A 24,635-nucleotide genomic window follows, 5' to 3' on the forward strand; every position below is an offset into this window, starting at 1 on the left:
GGGATTAAAGGCGTGCGCCACTGCCGCCCGGCTGACCTTCCTTTTTTTTTTTAACAGCCATAAAGTAACAGCTTTCTGAGTTCTAGAAATATCTCTGTCAGTAATTGCATTTGCTACGGGGTATTTATGTGCTGATGGCATTTATCTGTCAATCAGGCGATTTTTACCCAAGTCACGGATTTGCCCGCTTGTGCTTGTCTACTGAGTCGATAGCTTGTCTGTGCTCTTTGGAGTCTCCTCTAATTAGCCTGTTTCCTTTGTCTTGTTTTCTCTCTCACTGGAAAACTAGGAGGCTGTTTCTAAAGATGCACCTCAGACTGGATGGGGTTACTGGGGCAGCTGGGGCAAGTCCCTGCTCTCCTCAGCCTCAGCTACAGTAGTGACAGTAGGTAAGACCGTTGGTCATTTCCTTAGGTTTTGTGTACACTGTGCTCATGCTGTGCTCTGTTAGGAAGCTGAAGTCTAGGGATTAGTTTAAGCCTATGCTTTAGTGATGGTAAGTCAGTGGGATTTTTGTCTTTTGGTAAGGAGATAATGACAAGAATACATATATTATTAAAATAATGTGTCTTTGGGACCATGATTTTAGAAATACTGCAGGTTTGGGTTTTTTTTTTTTTTTTGTTTTATTGATTCTTCAGTTTCAGTAACAACACAGAGCACACAAATGTTAATTGTCTTTCCCATTAGGACAAGGTATTTCAAATGTCATCGAGAAGGCGGAGACTTCTCTTGGAATTCCTAGCCCCACTGAAATTTCAGCTGAAGTCAAGCAAGCAGCAGGTCAGCACGTGTGCTCAGGGTTTTGGTGGAAATGGGCATTTTAGTTCATTTTCAACACTAACACTTCGTAATAATACTAATTCAGCACCTGACACTCAGGGCCACTCGGGACTGTGAGGAAGAGGGGGGAATCTTGAGCGCTGGCCGTGTCTCCTGAAACCATTCATATGTCTCTTTACTGCACTTTTGCATGGATGAAATGATTCAGAGGACTGGTAAACATTTACAGTAAGGCCATGAACGTAGAATGTGAGAAGTGTTCTGTGTTCTGTCCGCCATAATTAAGTTTACCATCAGTAAGAATTAGCTAAGTTTGAGTAAGTTGTGGCAAGACAAAAAAGATTTTAGTGTGTTAGCTTTTTTGTTCTCACTTGGATTTTTTTTTTTTAAAGGAAGATGAAACCTTATTCTGGTCTGTCTAGATCAAAGGAAAACCTACAGTCACTCAGACCCAAAGGGCACAGTTGTTATCACTGTGGATCTAGAGGGTCAGAGGCCAGAACAGTTTTAAAACCATGTTTACTTCTTCTGTCTCCTGGGGGCCTTATTGTTTCTCACTGTTGCTTTTCTTTGCTTATTTCTATCATTTTCCCTTGAAGCCGCCTGATTCTTTTCTCCAGCTCCACCTTTATAGAATTCTGGCATACATGACCTCCAGAAACTAGCTGGCATCAGTTATTTCCACTGAGGAATTTCTTGGAGTAAGAATTAGATTAGCATTAAAATTAGGTCACTTGACTGCATGGAGTTTAATTATGGCCAGAGACAAGCTCATGTTACACAAACATGGCCCCACAGGCTTCTGCCTGTGACTTTGAGGCTTTGTTCATAGTGTGTTTGTTTAGACTGAGTCTGGAGTAGCCTTTACTCCAAGGGTTTGTTTCAGGCCCAGCTCTTCTGGGGGGCTCAATCCACTTCCCAGGTGCTTAGTCTGCTTGGTAGGTTGGAAGTCAAGTTTCTTAGCTTAGTGTCAACTGTGGGATTATTTAGCTTACTGCTCCAAGGCAGGTTCTTTTTCCAGCCTTGGGGAGTCTCCTTGTGCCGATATACTGAATACTGAGCAGTGCAGTATTCATGGAAAAGCACTCCGACGTATGTGTGTAGAAGCTGAGAATTCTGGGATGCCTCCATACTCCCCAGTCTTGCAGATTCCTCTCAACTCTTGCTGTCTCCTGTCTCTTTGTCTTTCCCTCCCTTGGAAAGTTCTCCTGGACAGCAAGCCAGTTCAGCCACAGGAGTCACTTTAGTTCTCTCTTCCTGCCTGACCTTGAAAGTAGTTTCTAATCTCTTGTGCAGTCTTGTAGCTGCCACTGTAGGAGGGCGAGTCCAGCAGCAGTTAATACATTGTAACTGGAGCAGAAGCCTGCAAATCATGTGATAGTTCAGTCTGTAAACTGCTTGCTATAGCATGAGGACCTGAGGTCCACCCCCAGAACCCATGTGAAAGAACTCTAATACTGCTAACTGTTGGGAAGCCGCCTGGGGCTTGATGGCCAGCTAGCTTAATCAGTGAGTCCCAGGTCCCAGTGACAGGAACTGTCCCACAAAATGCTATCCTAAAGAACAGTCAAGGTTAACCTCTGGCCTCCACATATCTGCAGATGCGTACTACACACACATGAACACATATTCAACACCTTCTTAGCCTCCAAAGTTGATCTCTTAGAGGATTTTTAAAGTTAATAAAATGGGACCGATTGTTTTTGAGGCACAAACACCTTTGTAATGCAGTCTGTTTGATAACAATTGCTGAGCATCGTTTCCTAGGACACAGTGAGTTACAGCTTACTTTTAGCTGTATAGCTCTATGTTTGGATCTTTGGAGAGGTAGTTGTGTTTATATTGTGTAATCAATAGAGCACTGATAGGTACTTCCCTGGATCTATATACTTGGAATATAAGAGTATTTTATTAACTGAAAAGATTCATGTACTCTCATCCCTGGTCAGCCGCTTGTTTATTTCCCAGTGCTGAGTGGTTTTCCCTTGTCCAGAAGTTCGTGTCTCTGAAATTATCCAGTAGATAGCCTGAATTCATATCAGTCTTTAGTTTGTTCAAGACTTTATTTTTGAAATGAAATAAATGGAAAACAGCTGCCTACTTTAGCTTTTATTTTAACATAGGCAGATGTTTTAAAATAAATACAGAAAGACCTGAAGCTTTGTGTGGAGAAACAGAGTCTAATTAAACACACACACACACACACACACACACACACACACACACACATTTGCCATTAAAGCAATTAATGATCCTTTCTTTCATGTTTACCACCCTCTATTTCAGGAGAAACAAGTGGCAGTGAGAATGAAAGCTCTCCAGTGGCTGGTCCTTTCGGGGTGCTCTCGACCATCTCAACGGCTGTGCAGAGCACGGTGAGCGAGAAGCGCACGACCTGCCCTGTGTTGGTGCGATGGGCTGTGTGCCTGTCTCCCTGTCTTGGGATGCGTGTGTACTGTTGCTCCTAAGGGAGTCCAGAGAAGTGCCATGTGAGCCGGTTATTTCAGGACTGGCAAGTTCTGCTTTGGTGTCCTTAGGGAGTGTCTCTGCTTCACAGAGATATTTTCTTATAACTTGACCTTTTTTTAAAATTTTTTTGAACTTTTTTTTTAATTGATGTTTATTGAGCTCTACATTTTTCTCTGCTCCTCTCCCCGTCTCTCCCCTCCCCTCTTCAATCTTCCCCCAAGGTCCCCATGCTCTCAATTTACTCAGGAGATCTTGTCTTTTTCTACTTTCTACCTCCCATGTAGATTAGATCAATGTAAATCTCTCTTAGTGTACCTCTTGTTGTCTAAGTTCTCTGGGATTGTGGTTCGTAGGCTGGCTTTCTTTGCTTTATGTTTAAAAACCACCTATGAGTGAGTACATGTGATAATTGTTGTTCTGTGTCTGGGTTACCTCACTCAAAATAATGTTTCCTAGCTCCATCCATTTTCTTGCAAAATTCAAGCTGTCGTTATTTTTTTCTGCAGTATAGTACTCCATTGTGTAAATGTACCACATTTTCCTTATCCATTCTTCAGTCGAGGGGCATTTAGGTTGTTTCCAGGTTCTGGCTATGACAAAGCTGCTATGAACATAGTTGAGCACATGTCCTTGTGGCACGATTGAGCATCCTTTGGCTATATACCCAAAAGTGGTATTGCTGGGTCTTGAGGAAGGTTGTTTCCTAATTTTCTGAGAAATGGCCACACTGACATCCAAAGGGGTTGTACCAGCTTGCATTCCCACCAGCAGTGCAGGAGTCTTATAACTTCACCTTTTAAGCAGAAGGGACATTTGATCTTTTTGATGGACACTTGCTAAACTGTAGATGATGAGAATGTTTAAAAAAGGATAACATAGGGCTTTTAATGTCTTTCCTACATGGGGGTAGATGGCTAGTATTTTTCTTTCTTTCTTTATTTTTTTATTTATTTTTATTTTTTTTCATGGTTTATTTTTTTATATTTAAAAATGTCCATCTCCTCCCCTCCTCCTCCCCCTTCCCTCCCCTCCCGTCCACCCATACCCCCCCTCCCTCCCTCTCCAGGCCAAGGAGCCATCAGGGTTCCCTACTCTATGTTAAGACCAAGGTCCTCCCAACTCCCCCCAGGTCCAGGAAGGTGATCGACCAAGCTGAGAAGGCTCCCACAGAGCCCGTCCATGCAGAAGAATCAGAGCCCAGCGCCATTGTCCTTTGCTTCTCAGTCAGCCCCCACTGTTGGCCACATTCAGAGAGATGGGTTTGGTCGCATGATCCATCAGTCCCATTCCAACTGGAGTTGGTGATCTCCTGTTAGTTCTGTCCCACTGTCTCCATGGGTGAACGCACCCCTCATGGTCCTGACTTTCTTTCTCATGTTCTCCCTCCTTCTGCTCCTCATCAGGACCTTGGGAGCTCAGTCCAGTGCTCCAATGTGGGGCTTAGTCGTTTTCTTCATCTATCGCCAGGTGGAGGTTCTATGGTGATATGCAAGAAATTCATCAGTATGGCTATAGGAACTGGCCTTTTCAGGCTCCCTCTCCTCAGCTGCCCAAGGAACTAGCTGGGGGCATCTCCCTGGAAACCCGGGAACCCCTCTAGAGTCAAGTCTCTTGACAACCCTCAGATGGCTCCCTTAATTAAGATATATGCTTCCCTGCTCCCATATCCACCCTTCCTGTATCCCAAGCATCCCATTCCTCCGAGCTCCCCCCATTCTCCCCTTCACGCTTTTCTCTCCCCATCTTCCCTTTCCCCCCCTCCTTTTTTTTTTTTTTTTTAAAGAGACAGGGTCTTGCTTTGTAGTCCAGACAGCCTCCAGTATGTAGTTACCCTGCCTCTGTTCCCAAGTGTAGGGATTGCATGCATGCCTTACCATGCTTAACCCCACTTTAACTTTGAAATATGCTAGCACATAGAATATGATATCATGCATTTTCATAGCATACTACTACTTTAACCATAGTAAGAAACCCGTGAGTCCATTGCCTTTCCTTCTTGAGGCATGTGCTCTTCCCCAGCTCAGATAGCCACTGCCAGGACTCCTACTATCATGAGTTAATTTTGACCTCCTCTTCTGCTTTGTATAAATGGAGCCGTAGGTGTGCATCTGGTGACCTTCATACATTGTGTCTGTGATACGTCCATGTTGCAGCTTTGTTGTATTCATAGTGTGACTCGGTCACATTTTATTGCTCCTACAGTTGGTAAACACCAAGCCAGGCTCCAGTGTAAGCTGTTACAGAGTGTTGCATTGTACACCCTTATTCATGTCTTCTAGTACATCTCTGCACACATTTCTCTTGGGTGTGTAGCTATGAGTGGGTTGCTAGGTTATGCAGCTGCAGTATATACTGACCCACAGTTTCCCAAAGTGATTCTACCTGTGTGCATTTGTGTGAGCTGTTTCTTTAGCTGCTTCTCAGGCTGCCCAGTGCTTAGTAGTTTCTGCTTCTTCTTTTTTAATCTCTTGGTACTAGAATTGAGCCTAGGGCCTCACACATGACAGACAAATACTCCACCCTAGCTGCCTTTTACCTTTCATTTGCCCAGACTGGCCAGAGTTTGCTGGTTGTTCTTTGTTGTACCTGAACATTCTCCTCTGTCAGCCTCCTGCTTACTGGCACCACACTGTTCCGTCTTTACTGAACAGTCAATCTGTTAACACTCTCAGTGTTGTTATAATGGAGTTTTACTGCTTTCCTAGGGCAAGAGCGTTATCAGTGGGGGTTTGGATGCCTTGGAATTCATTGGGAAGAAGACAATGGATGTCATAGCAGAAGGGGATCCTGGATTTAAAAGAACCAAGGGCCTGATGAACCGGAATTCTACACTATCACAGGTGCTGTTTCCTTTATCTGTGTAATTCCTGTTTGTGCTTTGATTTGATTTTGGCTGATGTTAACTTGGGAACCTTGTTGATGTTTTTTCTTTTGAATTCTTTGGGGTTGAGGGTGAACAGTGAGAGCAGTGCATCGAGGAGTCCCAGCCCTTTGGCCCTCGTTGCACTGTTGCGGCGGCCTCCTGTCAGCAGAGCCGACCGACCGCTACACCCTGTCAGAGCTGCTGATTAATCCTTAAACCACCTGCAGAACAGCACCTGGTGTCTTGGGTGTGATTCTGTGTGATGACTTTCCTTCGGCCATTCCCCAGCTTCTTGGATGTGAACTGCAAAGCCAGGATGAAGGAGCCGTGCTGAGTGGAGCCCGAGCAGCTGTGCTCCTTTCTGCTCTGTAACCTCGCTCTTGAGCTCTCAGTACGTTGTGCATTGTAACGCTCCCATCTCTTTTTAGGTTTTACGAGAGGTGAAGGACAAAGAAGAGCAGCGGCCCTCCAGTGAGGCAACCATGGAAACAGACAAGAAAACTCATTATGGGCTACTCTTTGATGAGTTTCAAGGCCTTTCTCATCTAGAAGCTCTGGAGATGCTTTCACGAGAAAGTGAAATAAAGGTAATTCCCAACCCCGCACCCCTCCCGAGAAAGTCTTCACACAAGGGATGCTGCCGATGTTTCTCTGTTGTGCATTTGGAAGGCATGATGTTTTGGTGGTGGCTTGAGATTTTGGTTTTTTTTTTTTTTTTTTTTTTTTTTTGGTTTTTTCGAGACAGGGTTTCTCTGTAGCTTTGAAGCCTATCCTGGAACTAGCTCTTGTAGACCAGGCTGGTCTCGAACTCACAGAGATCCGCCTGCCTCTGCCTCCCGAGTGCTGGGATTAAAGGCGTGCGCCACCACCGCCCGGCGGCTTGAGATTTTGGAAGTCCCCTACACACAGCAAGCAGAAACTGCGCATGAACTAAGTGCTGGGGAGAGTCAAGAGTGATTGTCCTTATGGCACAGAAAGGACAGGATTAAAAAAGAGCTCTTAACACGTTTGTCATTGCCATCATCTGTCTGTTTGTATTTATCTATTTTCTGCAGTCTCTTTGCTTTAGCTGCCAAAAAACTTACTGACTTAAGCAACCAGTTTGCATGCAGTTAACTATTGGCTTTTAGTTGGTTGAAGCTTGCGTGTGGGGTGTGTGTGTGTGTGTGTGTGTGTGTGTATGTGTAAGCAAGACCTCATTGTGTAGCCCTAACTGGCCTGAATTTGCTGTAGACTAGGCTGGCCTCAAACTCATTGAGATCTGATTGTGCTTTCTGAGTGTTGGGATTAAAGGTGGACATCATCATACCTGGATCAGTATTCACCTTTTTGTATTTGTGTATGTATATGCCATGTGCAGCAGGTTCCCATGGATGCCAGGAGGGGATACCAGATCCCCGGAGCAGGGATTGTAAGTGATAGTGAGCAGCATGGTTGGGATCTAAACTCAGGTCCCGCGGAAGAGAAACAAGCACTCCTAGCTGCCTAGCCATCTCAGCCCCATTGAAGACCTTTTCATTCCCCTTTGTTTCTAAGCTGCGGTTAAGCACTGATAGTTTTCAGACATCCCACGTGACTTTGGAAAGCACAGATTTTCCCAACTTTCCTTTCTGTAACAATTAGCTTTTGAATTAAAATTCTCTTTTTAATGATTTGTTTATTCTTATTTTATGTGCTTTGGTGTTTTGCCTGCATATGTGTCTGTGTGAAGGTGTCAGATTCCTTCAGACCAGAGTTGCAGGAAATTGTGAGCTGCCATGTGGGTGCTGGGCATTGAATCTGAGTCCTCTGGAAGAGCAGCTGGTGTGCTTAACCACTGAATCATCTCTCCAGCTCCAAGTTAAAAGTTTTAAGGACTAGGAGTTGGCTATGGTGATACAAGTCTATAGTTCTGACTCTCAGGAGGCTGAGGCAGGAGACTTGAGAGTTCAGGACTAGCCTGGGCCACATAGTGAGATGGGCTCCCCCTCCCTCTCCAGAACAGCTGTGCTGACTGGTAGTTTATCATTCAGATTTCATCTGACCCGCGGACTCATCTCTATTTGAGATTCTTTTAATTTTCCTACAGATTTTCATTGTCTCATATCCATTTAGGTGAAATCTATCCTTAGTTCTCTGAGTGGAGAAGAATTACAGACCACAAGACTTGAGCTAGAGCAGCTCAAAGAAGCGTTCTCCCTAGCAGATTTCTGTGAGGAAGAGGAGGAAGAGAGACAAGGTAACCAGTGGCTCCCTTGTTGGCTGCAGTGATACCCTTGAAGTCAGTTACTGGACTGACTGTACTTTCCTTACAGAATCTCCATGCTTTCCCCTCACCAGGGCTTGCCCACCCTCTGCTGCAGGGCCCTGCCACTTCCCTAAGTCTCATCTGCTGCACAGGTCTGCCTGTTGCTCTTTTGGAGAGCTGTACCTGTCAGATCCTTTCCTGTTTGACTGGTCTCCACTGTGAGCCTTCCTGTCTATTTAGACACTTCAGCCATGCCCTTCCCGCTTCTGTAACCCCTGGCCCTTTCCTGAAGCATGCAAGGCAGTTGTTACTCAGACTGTGGGTGATCCTTTGTCTTTGTCATGTTTACAATATAATATCTCTGTGTGTTAGGAAATGTAAATGTTGAAACGACTCAGTTTTGCAAAATTATCAGGAAATATGGTTTACTTATAGTTCCTGGGAAGTGCATCTTAAACTCTGATCAGGACAGTTTTATTTGGATGTTTCAGTTGAAAATATTTCCAAAATCAAGAAGGTAGAGTTTAATGATGAAGAGCTGCTCTTGCAGAAGACCCAGGCTTGATTCTTAGCATCCAGACCAGGTAACCTACAGCTGCCTGTGATTCCATCTCCAGGGTATCCAATTAGTCGGGGTTCTATTGCTGTGAAGAGACATTATAACCACAGCAGCTCTTATAATTGAAAGCATTTAATTGGGGCTGGCTTACAGTTTCAGAGGTTTAGTTCATTTTCATCATGGCAGGGAGTATGGCAGCACACAGGCAGACATAGTGCTGGTGCTGGAGAGTTCTACATCCAGATCCTCAGGCAGCGGGAAGAAAGCAAGCCACTGCACCTGGCATGGGCTTTTGAAACCTCTAAGCTCACCTGCAGTGACACACTTCCTCTAAAAAGGCCACATCTACCCAACAAGGCCATACCCCTAATCTTTTCAAATAGTGATATTCCTTAATCTAATAATTCAAATATATGAGCCTCTGGGGGCCATTCTTATTCAAACCATCACACATACCCCTCCCAACACAAATATGATTAAAATAAAATTAATCTTTAAAAAGCAACAGCAAAGTGAATGAAATGACCCTTGACTTGTTTAAGTCACTGATGAAAAAGTTCAGAATATGTGAAAGTTAGAATTTTGTGAAACATTTTTATTGTTTCAATGAACTTGGCAGTTTCCAGGGCTGTTTGTGCACTCTTCTGAGGAGCCCTGTGGTGCTAGTACAGTAGCATTCACATTTGTATGTTTTACAGTGAAATGTGTCAGCATTTTGGATATCTTCCCAACAGAAATGAATGTTTTTCACTGACTGATATGTGATATGTGATGTATAAAATTGCACCTGAGCAAGAGATAGTCCAGTGGGTTTTAATTTAAGACAACTGTGTACAAGACTGGGTAGTGTGTCTTCAGGTTCATTGTAATTAGGTCATTGCTGCTAACCTTTAAGAAATAACCACTTCCTGAATTTTCCTGTAGTATTAAGAGTATTCAGTGGGGGCTGGAGAGATGGCTCGATGGGTAAAATGCAAGTATAGGAACTGAGTTTGAGTCTCCAGAACTCATGTGACAGCTGGGCATGGTAGAGGGCGTCTGTGATCCTAGCATCCTTACAGGCAGGTGGGAAGTGGAGACTGCAGAATCCTGGGATAGTGCAGGCCAGTTAGCAGGAAGGACACTCCAGTGAACATTAAAGAGACCCTGTCTTAAACAAAGAGGAAGGCAAGGACTCACACCCAAGGCTGTTCCTCTGCCCTTCTCCCTTTCTTTCTCTCTCCCCCTCCTCTCCTCTTTCCTCCCTCCTCCCTCTCTGTCATATACACTCACAAGATTATTCAAGGGTAATTATTACTGTTATCTGGAAAGTCATTAAAATGAATCTTCCGTTGCTGCAGTGCATCTCTGTAAGGTTGGATATTTTTCACATACTTAGAACATCCTGTCTCAGCAGTCTAAGTGTGAAACTGCTCAGAGAGTCGAGCTCTCTTCATGAAGCCTGCTGTCAGACGTGTGGCAAAGACAGACAGCAGTGACACTGTTTTCATTAAGTTTTCCTTTTTTTGGAAGATTTTTTTTTTTTGTAAGTATGTTTTGTTGGGGCTGGCAGCATAGCTCAGTGGGTAGAATGTTTGTCTGCATACCTGAAGCTCTGGGTTTATTCCCACAACCACATAAAATGGTTTTATGTCTGTAATCTCTGTACTTGGGAGGTGGAGGCAAGAACTTCTGTTAAAGTTCCTCTTCTACTGTGTAGACCCTGTTTCAAAAAGTTTATTTTATTAACAAGTAGTAGGGCTAGTACCGTGTGTGTGTGTGTGTGTGCGCGCGCGCGCGCGTGTCGGGTGGTTCATGCCCATATGTGCATATTCTTGTTGAGGCCAGAGTATGGTGTTGGGTGCCTTCCTCTATTGCTTTCCATCTTACGGTTTTTGTTTGTTTGTTTTTGTTTTTTTTTTGTTTTTTTTTTTTTGACAAGATCTCTCAGTGAGTCTGGAGCTCCAGCTTATGCTAGGCTGGCTGACCAGTGAGCTTCCAGTGTCCTCTGCTCTGCATTCCCACTGCCATGCCTGGGTTTCATGTGCGTGCTGCAGATTCTAATGTGAGTCATGGTCCTTGCACAGCGGGCACGCTACTCATGGAGCCATCTGCCCAGCCTGGCTTCATTTTATTCCCAAGAGTTTGCAGTTTTTCTTTTATTGAAAAAAGATCTTTTCCTCATACAATATATCCTGATTATAGTGTTTATTATTTTTAATGAATTAAATACATTAGTTTTAATTTTATCGCATTTAATATATATATATATATATATACACACATACATACTTTGCATTTAAAGTAATAGTTTATAGGAGGCCACAGGGTTATAATGTTTGAGGATTTCTGGGCTAATTATGCCAAACTACAGCCCTATAGAAAACCCTCTGTGATTGTGATTGCTTTAGAGCTGTGTGTCCCTGTTTTTTGGTGATTCATCTTTGACTTCTTTTGAGTATGGGAAGCTTGTCTTAGACGGCTCTTAGTCTCACTTAATTTTTTCCTTTCCAATCTACTGTGAGTGGGAAATCAAATAATTTAGTCTACTGAAAGCAAAGCAAAGATCCTCTGAGACATCTCTTGGGCCTTCTGTGTGAGAAGAACAGAGGCTGAGTGTGGCTTTACCTAAGTAAGACAGGGATGTTTTCTGTTCTCTTTGTGTACTGAGAAGTCAAGATGGCTGTGTTTGTAACATCTCATTAAGGGACAGTTTATGTAAAGTTCAGCTCTTGATTGGAAATGGGATTTGAATGTGTGTTTTAGAAATTGTCTGGAGAGCTTGAGATGCCAGTTTAGTACCCCAAGTGATACAGTGAAGTTAGACTTGGGTTCTCAATGAAGACCCACCTCTCACAAAGCCATGTGACCTCTGTTAGTGTCTCAGCATGGAGCCTTGGTTTCATCTTGGTTAGAAGATGATCTAATTCCTCTCATGGTGTCATGAGGAAAAAATTAAATATATTTGTAGCCAGGCACATAATAGGTACCAAACAAATGTTTGCCAGTATTTTCATTATTTAGATAACATAAGTAAATAGGGGGAAAATCTGCATTTTAAAAAAGTCAACAGGAAACCAATAAAGCAGTTTTAAGTTGTTCCATTGTTCCTAACCAGACAGTTCCCATTTATTTGTCAACCTAATTTAGGTTATTTGTACATGGAAAAATTAACAGTCCTTGTTCAATTTAGTCCACATCTGGGATTTGTACGATAATTAGAACTCTTCATTTTTCTTTACTGTTCAGAGGGCTCCAAATTTTCTGAACAGATGGAATTATCTGTGACATTTCTGCTTACCTTTGCTAGGAATGAAGACTTCGAAAACACAGTAGTGGTTTCTAGCACAGTCCTCCTGCCTGCCCTGCCTCAACTTTCCTATGTGATTCTCCTGCCTGCCTGTCCCAGTTCTCTGATTTTGGTGGAAAATGCTCAGTGACTTGATAGTTAATTGTATGTCACTGTTAAGACAGAAATTTGGGAATAACAGGAGGAGACGGTGCAGAGCCCAGCTCTGGATGTTGGTTGCTTTCCTTCCCATGAGCCCCCATGTTTCTAGACCTCATTTCAGAGTCTTTCTGTATGGGCAGCTCCAGCCTCTCTTCTCACAGCCCTCTAAGCAGAAGCCTGCCTCCTTTCCATCCATGCTCTAAACAGACACTCGGCCACTGAGCCCCAGCCCAGCCCAGCAACTACTTCTGTTCTAATGCAGCAGCTGTTTGTGGCCTCAGTTTTTTGTAGCAGGACTTGACAGCAATTACCACATTTTTCATCACTGCTTTTAATAGTAACAGCTTTTTGATCAGTCAGATAATATAGTTGAATGCTTATAAGTTTAACATATGTGCTGTTGTAATGTTCTGTTATGAACAACCTAAAATATACCACAGGGTGGTATTGTTATGTGGGTGAAATATAGATTTATAATTGATTATTTTGCGAGCTCCTTGGACCGTTCCAGGTGGTTCCAGAGTCCTCCCTACACCCAGTCATATTTAGAGCTTAGTTGGGAAAACCAAATGACTATGGGAGCCAGATGTTGTTTCCTTTCATGGTTGGTTGTGACTAGGAGTTGTTTACATGAGTTATGTGAATGAGGGCTGTATCAGCGCATAACTTTTCCCAAAGCCTGTCATTCTGGGATCAGTAAATCGTTTTTATTCTCTGCCTTAGCTGTCAAGAGAGAGGACAGAAGTACAGGTGGAAGAAAAGAACCAAGATGCGCCCCCCCCCCCCGGAATTTTTCTGGGGATGTTTTTGGGGAAATATTAGGTATAAAGGAGAACTAATTTGGTCTTATGCACCATGGACTTATGATTAAGAAATACTCTTCTTAGTGCTCAAAGATTTCTGTATTTTAAGTGTTCTGTTCTACACTACATGGGCTGGGCCTCAGCAGGGGCCAATGGGCAGGGTTAAGATGAGAGAAGAGGAGGGCATTATTATTTGTGTAGGTGTCTTTTGTGTGCTGTGATCATGACCGCACATTAGCTCACATGTTTTGTGTCTCCTTATCCTAGTGAGGGCCTTTAATACTGGGAGAATACTCTGACAAGAGCAACTTAGGGAGGAAAGGGTTTATTTTGCTTACACTTTTAGGTAACAATTCTTTGCTGAAGGAGTCAGAGAAAGAGCTCAGACAGGGAAGAAACCTGGAGGCAGGAGCTGATGCGAGGCCATGGAGGATGCTTCTTCTTACTGGCTTGATCTTCATGGCTTTCTCAGCCTGTATCTTGTAGAACCCAGGATCACCAGCGCAGGTGTGACTGCCCACAATCAGCTGGGTCGGGAGGCCGACCAATCACCGATGAAGACAGTGCTCTACAGGCTTTCCTACAGCCCCATCTTAGAGGGACATTTTCTCAATCGAGGTTCATTCCTCTCAGATAACTCAGCTTGGATCAAGTTGACTTAAATCTAGACAGCGAAGCATCCTTGGTGGTCTTTCTCGAATGTTTTATGTGGGCCTTGGTTTTTAGGTGATGAAGATTTTACCAAGGAGATAACAGAGCTGTTCGCTCAGCTTCATGTCTCTTCTAGACCAGAGAAACTCACCAGGGTAAGTTACTCCATTTTGGGGATCTTCGTTATTTTGTTTTTAAGTTTTTCATGGGTAGTATGGTGTGGTGGCACATGCTTGTGATTCCACCACTTGGGAGACTGATGCAGGGGGGTTGCATGTTCAAAGCGAAGCCAACTTAGGCTACTTAGCAAGACCTTGTCTCATATCCACCCCCCCAACCCCTGCCACCAATACATGGACGTAAGATTGTAATTTTCTGGCCAATTAAATTGCCAGCATGGAGGGTGTATTCTTGATAGTTCTAGAAAAGGATTCTACACATTTTCCCTGCCTCCTGCTCTCCAGGTTAGCGTGTGAAGCCCATGTCCACCTCTTCATCACATGTCCCTTTCTGACCTGTTTATATGGAGTGCTTCATTTGCTTGAATGCTTAATCAAGCCTGTAGAGTTGGTCATTTAAAGTTGACAGTGCTGACCAAACTTCATGGAATCAAAGGTCAAGTCAAGTGTCTACTGAGTGAGATCACTGATCAGAGATGATGAGCTGTGGCCCCTTCCTGTTTGGACCTGGAGCTGGACATTGCTGTGGCCATACAATGACTGACAGTGACTGTGCTAGTGACCATTTAGAATGTGGGGTGAGGAAGTACCATGACTGAGCCTGGTCTTTGGTGGAGACTCTGCACTGTCCTCATGTGTGTAAGAGTCTTGTCTGAGCTCAGAGAAGGGCACTCCTATGCATTCCACTGTCTGCTTATGAGATACTGTTGGTTTTCATGCGTTGCTTCCAGCCTCTGCATCCATCTCTTCCAACCCTGAACAGCTGCAGCGGAAGTCAGCAGCAGGCATGCATCATTGCTTGGCCACAGAGCTGCTGGCTGTGTGGAGTCAGCACAGCCATCCTTTCTACCCTCCCAGCAGATGAGAAGTGAGAGGCTTTGCGTTGTGTTCTGGTGTGCTGGTCTGGGGAAGATGGTGCATCCCCAGTGTGTGCTCAGCAGCCACTTAGCACTCGATCTCCTTGCAATTGTTATGTCACTGGGACTGGAATTTCTGATGTCAGCAGCTCAAGGGAGGAAAGACTTAGTTAGCTCATGTTTTCAGAGGATCTTAGTCTGCCATAGTGGGGAAGGCATGGCCGCTCAGCCCTGACCCCATGATGCCAGGAGTGTGACGTGGTGGCTGTTCAAGGCAACTATTAAAAGACAGCATTTAATTAGGGCTTGCTTACTCAGTTTCAGAGAGTTAGTCCATGACCATCATGGCGGGGAGCATGGTGGCAGGCAGGCAGGTATGGCACCAGACACACACACACACACACACACACACACACACACCCACCATGAGCCTGATGTGGACTTTGAAGCCCACCCCCAATGACATACCTCTTCCAATAAAGCTATATCTCCTAATCCTTCCAAACAGTTCCACTAACTGCTGACTAAGCATTCCAGCATACACTCTTATGGGGTCTATTCTTATTCAAGCCACCACAGAGGGAATGGTCAGCTCTCTGTGGTAGGCAGATCACTGACAGCATCGCGGCAGTGAAAATAAATTGAAGGTGAGCTGCATCAGAAGCAGACTAGTCATGATGTGGCTCTGAGTGCAAATAATGGCAATAGAGGAGGAAGGAGGGAGCAGATTGGAGAAAAATCCTAGTTGGCTCTCACACTGAGTCATTCAGTATAGAACAGCACCTCTAAAGCTTGACTGATGAAAGGATGGGTTAGGGATAGGACGAGAATACTCCATTTCCTTCACCTGCTGTATGGGGAGTAGTTGCAGAGCATCAGCAAGTGTCTAGCAGGCTTTAATTTTTCAGAGAAAGAAGTTAAGATTGGAAGTCATGATCTAGGCAGAAACAGTAGTAGGGTGAGCGGGGTGAGATCTGTAGAGAGTGTAGGCAGGCCAGCAAGGTCCGCATTACACTGACCTTGTAGACAGTGACTGTGAAGTGTGTGAACAACCATAAGACCATGTTAAAACCAACCAACAAAACAAAACAGGGAAACTTGAGAAAGGTTCATTGCCAGGAGAAAGGAGAATTGTGGAGTTTGTATGGAGTGGCAGTCTTCACACGGTAAGTCAGTGAGTGGATCAGTACATGTGACTGTGGGCGTGTTTGATGTTGGCTGTGCTTTAAACATGCAGGTACAAATGAGAGTGATTGTAGGACCCATTTTTATGAATTTTAAGAATGTTCAGGTTGTGGATGGTGAGTAGAAGTCTTTGGTGTGGGCAGGATTGAGTGAGGGATGTGGAGGACCCTGGGCTGGGGAGTGCTCTGCAGCTTGACCTGGCTTCCACTTTCAGGAGCACATGTACGCGTCTCATGTGTGCTCCAGATGCCTGCACTCTACCTAACATAAGCCACAGAGCCAGCGGGGTTCACAAGGAGCCATTGGACAAGGTTCATTGTACGAGTTTGTATCTAGTAAGACAAGGACTTAAAAGTCACATGGTCTTTTCTGATGAAAAGAGCATGTCCTCCAGAGTGCTGATATATTCCTGATAAGAACTGCATTGAATTGTTGGATTATCTTCCTTATTTAGGCAAGAAATACAGCCTACGAATGGATTAGGACATCTCTGGCTAAACCAGCAACAGAGAACGAAGGAGGAGAAAAACAGTTGGAGACAGAAAATGTTGAAGAAGCCAAAAAGAATTCAATAGAGGTAACCAAAGCAACTAAGCTCTTAAAAAAAAAAAAAGATAAAATTGAGGGGGCGGGCAGATGGCTTAGTGGTAAAGTGCTTGCTGCCTGTGCATTTGGACCTAAACTTAGGTTCCCAGCATCCACATAAAAGGCTGGTGTAGTATTACACAGTTGTAACCCCAGCATGGGAGGGTGTGGGAGTGTGAAGGCAGGAGGATTCTCCCAGGTCTCACTGGCCAGCCAGTCCACCTCTATCCATAAACTCCAAGTACAGTGAGAGACCCTGTCACAAAAAATAAAGTGAAGCCAGGCGATGTTCTACAGAGCTAGTTTCAGGGCAGCTAGGGCTGTTAAACAGAGAAGCCCTGTCTTGAAAAAAAAAAAAGTGGATAGTGATATAAACATTAGCCACGGGCCTCTGGATTCCACGTGCACACACAAAGGTGAATAACCCCCCCCCCCACTAAAATAGAGGTTGCAGTTGATATGAGGGTCCTTTTATTTTGTTAGGCTTGTATCAGCAATTTCAATGCTATGATTCAGGATGGCAGCATCATTTTAGTTTCAGACTGTAGGCGAGGAATGAAGAAAAATAGTGAAGGGTGGAAGGAAGGCGGGAAGTTGGATGTTAACTCAGAGTAAGTTGTCAGACACTTACCTCAGTCCTTTGGCCAGAGTTAGTTACATGGTCACAGCCAGCTGTGTGTCTTCTGTAGTTGTGAGCCGCACTGTGGAAGAAGAGCAGGTCTAGCAAACAGTGGCCTTCATCCTTCCTGCGCGGGAAGCACTGCATTCTCAGTGTGGGAAGCAGGGACCGTCATTTCACTTGCAGCAATAAACACCAACAATAATATTGTTTCTTTGCTTGCTCTGATTCTTAGGATATCCATGCATTTGCAATCCGGAGCTTAGCAGAACTGACTGCCTGCTCAATTGAACTGTTCCACAAAACAGCGGCATTGGTCCTGCATGGCCAGAAGCAGGAGGTGACAGCCTTAGAGAGGAGCCAGACACTCTCTCAGTAAGTGTAATACAGCCTGCATCTCTCAAAGGGAAACTGCTGAGAGGCTTTTCTTGCTCCTTCCAGGTTTTATTTTATTTATTTATTTATTTATTTATTTATTTATTTATTTTATTTTATTTTATTTTTGAGACAGGGTTTTTCTGTAGCTTTAGAGCCTGTCCTGGAAATAGCTCTGTAGACCAGGCTGGCCTCGAACTCACAGAGATCCTCCCACCTCTGCCTCCTGAGTGCCTGGATTAAAGGCATGTGCCACCACCGCCCAGCTCCTTCCAGGTTTTAGAAAGTTGCTTTTTAACAAGGTTTTGTTCCCATTGCACCATGGGTACGTGTTTAGGGTATTGTTAGTGATCAGGAAAAAAAAAATCTACATATAAACCTCCCCATTTCATTAAAGGATTTGTTCTCTGAAAACCATTTCTTTGCAGATTGTTAGTCTCAGTAGGAGGGGAACTTGGAACAAGTAACTACAGAAAGTAGTCCTAAATACTTCAGCTCTTAATTACAGTTATTACTTACCACTGTTCGTTGTATGCCAGGCGCCATGCTAAGGATGAATGTTTATTAGTTCTGACTTTTACAGCAGCACAAAAGGTGACTGATTAGCACAGCTTTACAAATGGAGGAGCTATGGACCCCAGGCAGTTAAAGGAGGCTGCCCAAGCCCAGCATAAATTTTCTTTTTTAAAATTTTTTTTTGCTGATTTTGAACAAACATTTCAAAGTAGTAAAATGTGAATAATTCAGTAGGAAGGGTAAACCTAAGCCTAGTAGTTCTAAATCGAAGTAGACAGTTTTTATGTATGTGTGCATACATACGTGTGTGTGTGTGTGTGTGTGAAAGAGATAAGTGTGTGTGTGTGTGTGTAATGTGTGTGTGTGTGAGATAAATGTGTGTGTGTGTGTGTGTGTGTGATCTTGCCCTTGATTGGCCAGTAGGTTAAAGCCCATGAGAGCCAGAGCTCTGCTCGCTGTTGTCTTCCACAAAGGCTTTTCCATAGGTATTTTTTGAGTGAGTGCATACTGAACTATATTTCTTTTCTTCTGGTGGGAATTAGGTTGGTGTTTGATGCTAAGCTCAGCGGCACTGCTGCCGTTCTCCTAGGTTTTTCATGGGGAAGTGGGCAGGCTTTTTAGGGAAAGCTCTCCTAGTCAGTATGGCCTTCTTTGGGAAGAAATGATTGTATTTACTTACCGAAACATGCCTTTAGGAGTCAAAAAGGGGCACCCTATGAATGGTCAGTTAGGATAAAACTGATAGACAACCAAAAATGCGAGGGTTCTGAGCAGACTTTTAGTACTAGGATGTCTGCAACTAACTAATCTTTTGACTTAGTTATTAGCTGAGTGACAGTGGCCAGGTTGCTTAACTTCCTTTAGTTTTATTGTTTCCCCAGCATTTTGGGGCAGAGGCAAATGGTTCTCTGAGTTTGAGACCAGCCTGGTCTCCATAGTTCCTGGACATCCAGAGTTACATAGAGAGACTCTTTCTCCAAAACAGAACAAAACAAAAAACAAAAACCCCCAGCCAATAATATCAGTGCCTGTCTGGCTCATAGTGGTGTTGAGAGAGTAGAGGAGTCAACACATGATACGGAGAATATGCCAGTGTTTGAGCATTGGGCAGTTATCACTAGGTACGGAAGAGCTGAGAAAACAATTGCAGGTGAGAGATGAGCCAGGGCAGGGAGCGTTTTCACTGTTCAGGCTGGAGAGACTTAGGCAAGAAGGAAGGGCACTAGGAAGTGGAGGGCTGTCCTTCAGGGACCGGAGCCTGGAGGAGGATGATTGGTTGACAAGTCTTGACGAGGAAGAGCAGCATGGTTCCAGCGCAGAGTCGGAGCTCATCCACCCAAGAAGCATCCCTTGTAGGAAAAGGCAGCAGGCAAGGGTCTGTCTGAAGCAGGAAGAAATGGGCACTTATCAGCACTTACCCCTCCCAAGTACTGATGGTGGCCCTGGAACCCAAGATGGAGTACAGAACAAGTGGCCCGGTCACTCTGTGTGTCACTTTAGAATGTGTAGTCCATACTGGAACACTAGGAGAGAAAGGTGTGTCTGCACTTTTAAAGGCTTCCTTCTCCACTGTTATTAGGAGTGGCCTGTTTGGGTTATTACAGGAGTAGAAGGAGAAAGAAAGGACTCCTCTGATGTGTTCTTCTCTGCAGGGTGACAGTCGTGCTCTGTAAAGACCTGGGCTCCCTGTCTAAAGAGTTTACCACCTGCCTCACCACTGCCGGGGTAAGAGTTCCTGCCTTGTGGGGCTAATGGCTGAATACTTGATACAATTTACACACTGTAAAACTTACATGTTTCAGGGTACCAGTTGATGGTTGTTAGTGCGTCTATTTACAGAGATGTACAGTTGTTACTAGAATTGGATTTTAGGATATTTCATCACTGCCCCCTAAGTTTTCCACACAGTAGCGACTCCCATTTCCTTCTCCACATTCCCTAATCCTAGGCGATGATGGTGCATTTCCTGTCTCCACAAAGCTTTCCTATTCTGACTTTTATTTCAGCGGGATCACAGGTGTATGTTTTGGGTTTTTTTGTTTGTTTTTTGAGACAGGGTTTCCCTGTAGTTTCTAGAGTCTGTCCTGGAGCTAGCTCTTGTAGACCAGGCTGGCCTCGAACACACAGATCCGCCTGCCTCTGCCTTCCGAGTGCTGGGATTAAAGGCGAGCGCCTCCACCGTCCGGCTCAGGTGTATGTTTTGTTAGATTAGCATGGTAGTTTTGAAGTTAGTCCCGTTTTAGCATGTGCTGGTACTTCCTGTTTTTTATCAAACTTTATTTTATGGCTGAGTATACCACGTTTTATCTTTTTCAGTTGATAGACCTTTGGACTGGTCCTGTTTGTGATTGTTGTGAATGGTGCTGTCACGAGCATGGTGTGAGCTCTTGTGTTCACGGTTTCACTTCTCTCGGGTAGAGTACGAGATGCAGACTCGCTGGGCTTTCTAGGGAAGATGGTAAATGTCAGATTGCTTCCAAAATGGCTCCATAGTTTTGCGCTCTTACCAGCGGTGCATGAAATGCCGGTTTCCCTGCATCTTCACCAGTGTTAGCGGTGGTTCCTTTGTGGTTTTCAGTGTGTTGGGGAGTGTGAAGTGGTGCCTCTCTGCTGACTAGATTTGCATTTCTCTAGTGTCTAATGATTCTGAGTGCCTTTCCATACACTTTCATGGCCACTTGTCTGATGCAGTGCCTTTAATTGGGTTGTTTGTTTTTCATTACTGGATTTTAGGACATTTAGGAGCTTCTTGTGTCTTACGGAATCAGCTTCTTGTCAGGTATGTGCTAGGCACAGACTCTCCCTCCGAACATGGGTTGTTTATATTTTTTACTTGTCTGCTTTTGCAGTGCTGGCAATCAAATCCAGGGACTTATATGTGCACAGCAAATACTCCACCACTGAGTTGTAGGTCCATCTTTTGGGTTTTTGAGACAGGGTTTGTGTAGTCCAGGCTGGCCTTGACCTTGCTGTCCTCCTGCCTTTGCTTCCTAACTGTTGGAATTACAGATGTATGCCACCATATCGGTGTTCCTGTTTTATTTTCTTGATGGTATCCCATGCACAGTTTAAAAATTTCATCAAAATTCTACTCTCAGTAGTTTTCATCATCACATACAATTTTGGTGTTTTACCTGAGAAGTTGTCAGCTAACCCAGACCAACTTTGAGCTTTCTTTGATGAGTGTTGAGCCCTTATGTCTGTGATGAATATTGAGTTAATTTGTGTGTGTGGTGGGAGGGGCAGGGTACAGCTTCATGGGTTTGCATTCTTCGGTCTCATGCACCACCATAGAGGTCACCCCTTCCCCACTGAAGTCTCTGTCCCCTTGCCGGAGGTCCTGACACCCTAGACACACGTTTTATTTCTTATGTCTTTATTTGAGTACCATGTATTATACCATGGTGGCTTACATGAGGAATAACTGCCGTAGACTCAGGTGTTTGGCCGTTTGGTCCCTGGTGCTGTTTGGGAAGGTCATGGAATTTCTAGGATGTTGAGCCTTGCTGGAGAACTTATGTCACTGGAAGTGGGCTGTAAGAGTTTGTAGCCTTGCTGTTCACATTCTGTTTCCTTGTTTGGCTGAAAGTGTTTTCAGCCAGTTTCCTGCTCTGGCTGTCTGCTGCTCTGCCTGCTCCATTGTTACAGTCTATAGTTACTGAAGGTCAGTGAGTGATGTAGAAGGTGACCAGGAAACCAATGATCACAGTGAGATAAACCAGGGGCACGGAGCAGACTTCACAGTGTGCACATCAGTGTTGTGGAAGAGTTGCTGTGGGGCCCTAAATTTAGCAAAACCTTGGCCTGATGAAATTCTAAAGCTGGAGTTTGGACTTTCTCTTTGGAGTAATCCTAGGCCGCAGCTTCTTTTCCCTCCTAGTAGTTTCTTTAAACAAGCTCCTGGATTTCCTGAATGGAGCCGTTTTGTGGTTTTAAGATGGCTAGTCAACTACAGAGTGCTGACGTGTTCAGTTGAAATTCATGCTGTGTTTGCATGAAGGGAGACTCACAAGTGCCTTTCTTCACAACAGTTGAGGTGTTCTGAAGTCAGATTTCCAACTGCCCTTCTAAAATGAAGATTACTTTTCTCCTTATGGTTTATCTGCGTGTGTATTTCATTGTTTTAATTTCTTTGAGTGCCCTGTCTTGGTTTCTTTTTCTGCTGCTATGATAGAACACTGTGACCAATACAGTCCAAAGTGGAAAGTTACAGGATGAAGTCCACCACGGTGGGGAGGTCAGACAGCAGGAGCTGGAGGCAGCTGGTCACATCGTCTGCAGTCAGGAGAAGAGAGCAGCGGATGCATGTGTGCTGGTGTTCAGCCTGCACTCCTTAAGCAGTGCAGGAGCCCCTGCTTAGGGGTGGTCCTACCAGCAGTCACTTAACCCAGTCAAGATAACCCCTTAGAGGTGTGTTCAGAGGCCCGGCTCTCAACTGATTCTGGGGTCTGTCAAGTTGACAACACTAGCCATCATGTGTACATATTCACCCCCATTTTTCTCTCTTGTCCCTCCTAGTGCTGTCTCTTAAATAGTCTTGCTTAGACTGCCATACCTCCCATCCTGTTCTCCACACGCTCTTAGATATGTCACTCTAGATTCCATCTATTCTACCCAGTATGAGGGTGGTATGGAGAGTATCATCTCTCCTGCTAGTGGCATTCCTTCATTTCTCTTTTTGCCTGAATAGAACTGCATTTTGTGTCTATACCATACAGAGTGAAGATGTTTAAAAAGTTGGTAAATGACTACAGGGTTGGTGAGATGACTCAGGGTAAAGACACTTGCTGAGCAAACCTGATGACCCGAGTTCAGTGTCCAGAAGCCATGGCAGAAGGAGGGAACTGACTTCTGAACTGTTGTCCTCTGCCCTCCACACTCCCGTGTACTTGAGAATATGCACACAAGCGCGCACACACACACCAAGAAACATTAGCAGCAGCACCCTCCCCCAAACTACAAAGCAGCGCATTCTCAGTTTGGTAGCATAGAAAGGCACAAAAAGGAAGTTTACAGCACTTCAAAAGTTCTCTCCAGAAATGACACTTTGCCCTTCCTTGGTTGAGATGTTTTGTGCCTTTTTTACCTATGTGTGTTTCAAGGTGGGAATCTGTTCTGCCTGTTGTTTTCTTAAGGTGCACTGTGACAAAACTCTCTCCTTTGTTCCAGGTCAGAGAAAAGGCAGATGTTCTGAATCCAGTAATCACTGCAGTGTTTCTAGAGGTTAGTAGTAATGGTTTTTGCATCTCTAAGGCATTATGCATTAATTTATTACATCCTTAGTTTCTGCTTTTTAAAAACCAGATTGCATTTTAGTCCTGCTGATACAGATATGACTATTGCTGTTTCTTTGATGTTCATTATATTCATTCCCTACTCAGTATTTATAAGGTGTAACAAAGCTGCAGGGTAAACTTGGATGGAAGAAGCCATCAGCTGTCATTCCCAGTCCCTGCCCCTTGACAGCTGAATGCACAATTCTCAGTAATGAAACACCTCCTAGAGACCAGCTGCTAAACACAAAGGGCTGACACCCCCAGACAAGCTCTTCCTGAAGGGTTGGGTCTCGTGCAGAGGTGTTAGAAAACAAGGCATGTGACCATTTCCAAGGAAAAAGTCCTCTGTTTGACAGAGTGGCACTGAGCTTGCATATCCTTGTCAGTCTGTGAGCATTAGGACCATAGGGTTTAAGTCTCCAGAAGAGGGGGCTGGAGAGATGGCTCAGTGGTTAAGAGCACTTGGGGCCTTGGGGTTGAATTCCCGGCACCGACATGGCAGCTCACAACTGTCTGTAACTCCAGGACCATGCTTATGATGCCCTCTCACATACATCCATGCAAGTAATATACCAATACACATAACAAAAATGTCTCCAGAGGAGGTGTGAGAGTGTGCCATAGTTGGTCAAATTGCCACCAGGGTGGGGTCCATGCTTTCAGACTCTGACAATTGAGACCTGTGATGGCCTGTCTAGAACACACATAAAGCTAGTGAGAGGAATGTGTTGATAATTGGCTAGTTTTTAAGTATCAGTTGAGGGTCAGTGAGAAGGCTCAGTAGGTCTGGGTTCTTGTTACCAAGCTGGACAACATTAGTGTGATCTCTAGGATCTACATGGTGGAAGGAGAGAGTGGACTCATGAAAGTTGTTCTCTGACCTCCACATGTGTAGCATACACATGTCCACATGTGCACACACAAGTAAATAACTAAGAACCAGCCAGACTGTTTAGTTTAAAATTATTTTAAGTTACTGTTAAGGAAATGCACTTAACTCTCCAGCTACACAGCTTTGAGTAGCTCAGAACTCTTGTGGTCAGTTAAGTTATTTTAAAAGTGAGTCTATAGTTCATAGAGTTGGAAGCACTTAGCAGCAAGGAGGCCTCCCTGGACTTCCCTCAAGTGCTCTGTAGTCCTGCGTTGGAATCTTGTTTTCAGTGCAAGGAGCTGGAACTAGATGATTTCTAAGGTCTCTTTTGGCTGGAAGTGTGTTTTCAAGTGTCCCACTGAAGTTCTGATAGGAGTGCCAGCCATT

General features: G+C 44.3%; 1 protein-coding gene across 6 annotated transcripts in view; it reads left to right on the forward strand.

The window, feature by feature from the left end:
• Fam114a2 (family with sequence similarity 114 member A2) overlaps window positions 1-24,635 on the forward strand; it is a 35,155-nt gene that overhangs the window by 4,771 nt on the left and 5,749 nt on the right. For all 6 annotated transcript variants that reach the window (XR_005285041.2, XM_038326404.1, XM_038326405.2 and 3 more), the window contains 11 exons: window positions 290-389; window positions 691-783; window positions 3,070-3,158; window positions 5,958-6,092; window positions 6,544-6,702; window positions 8,210-8,333; window positions 13,861-13,940; window positions 16,461-16,583; window positions 17,446-17,585; window positions 19,754-19,826; window positions 23,271-23,324. Coding sequence is in view for 5 of the 6 variants with exons in the window: in XM_038326404.1 (XP_038182332.1) it covers window positions 290-389; window positions 691-783; window positions 3,070-3,158; window positions 5,958-6,092; window positions 6,544-6,702; window positions 8,210-8,333; window positions 13,861-13,940; window positions 16,461-16,583; window positions 17,446-17,585; window positions 19,754-19,826; window positions 23,271-23,324 (1,170 nt within the window). In the remaining variant the exon portion in view is untranslated. The remainder of the gene's footprint in view (window positions 1-289; window positions 390-690; window positions 784-3,069; window positions 3,159-5,957; window positions 6,093-6,543; window positions 6,703-8,209; window positions 8,334-13,860; window positions 13,941-16,460; window positions 16,584-17,445; window positions 17,586-19,753; window positions 19,827-23,270; window positions 23,325-24,635) is intronic.

This window comes from Arvicola amphibius, chromosome 4 (genome assembly GCF_903992535.2).
Source record: "Arvicola amphibius chromosome 4, mArvAmp1.2, whole genome shotgun sequence".
Classification (NCBI taxonomy): domain Eukaryota; kingdom Metazoa; phylum Chordata; class Mammalia; order Rodentia; family Cricetidae; genus Arvicola; species Arvicola amphibius.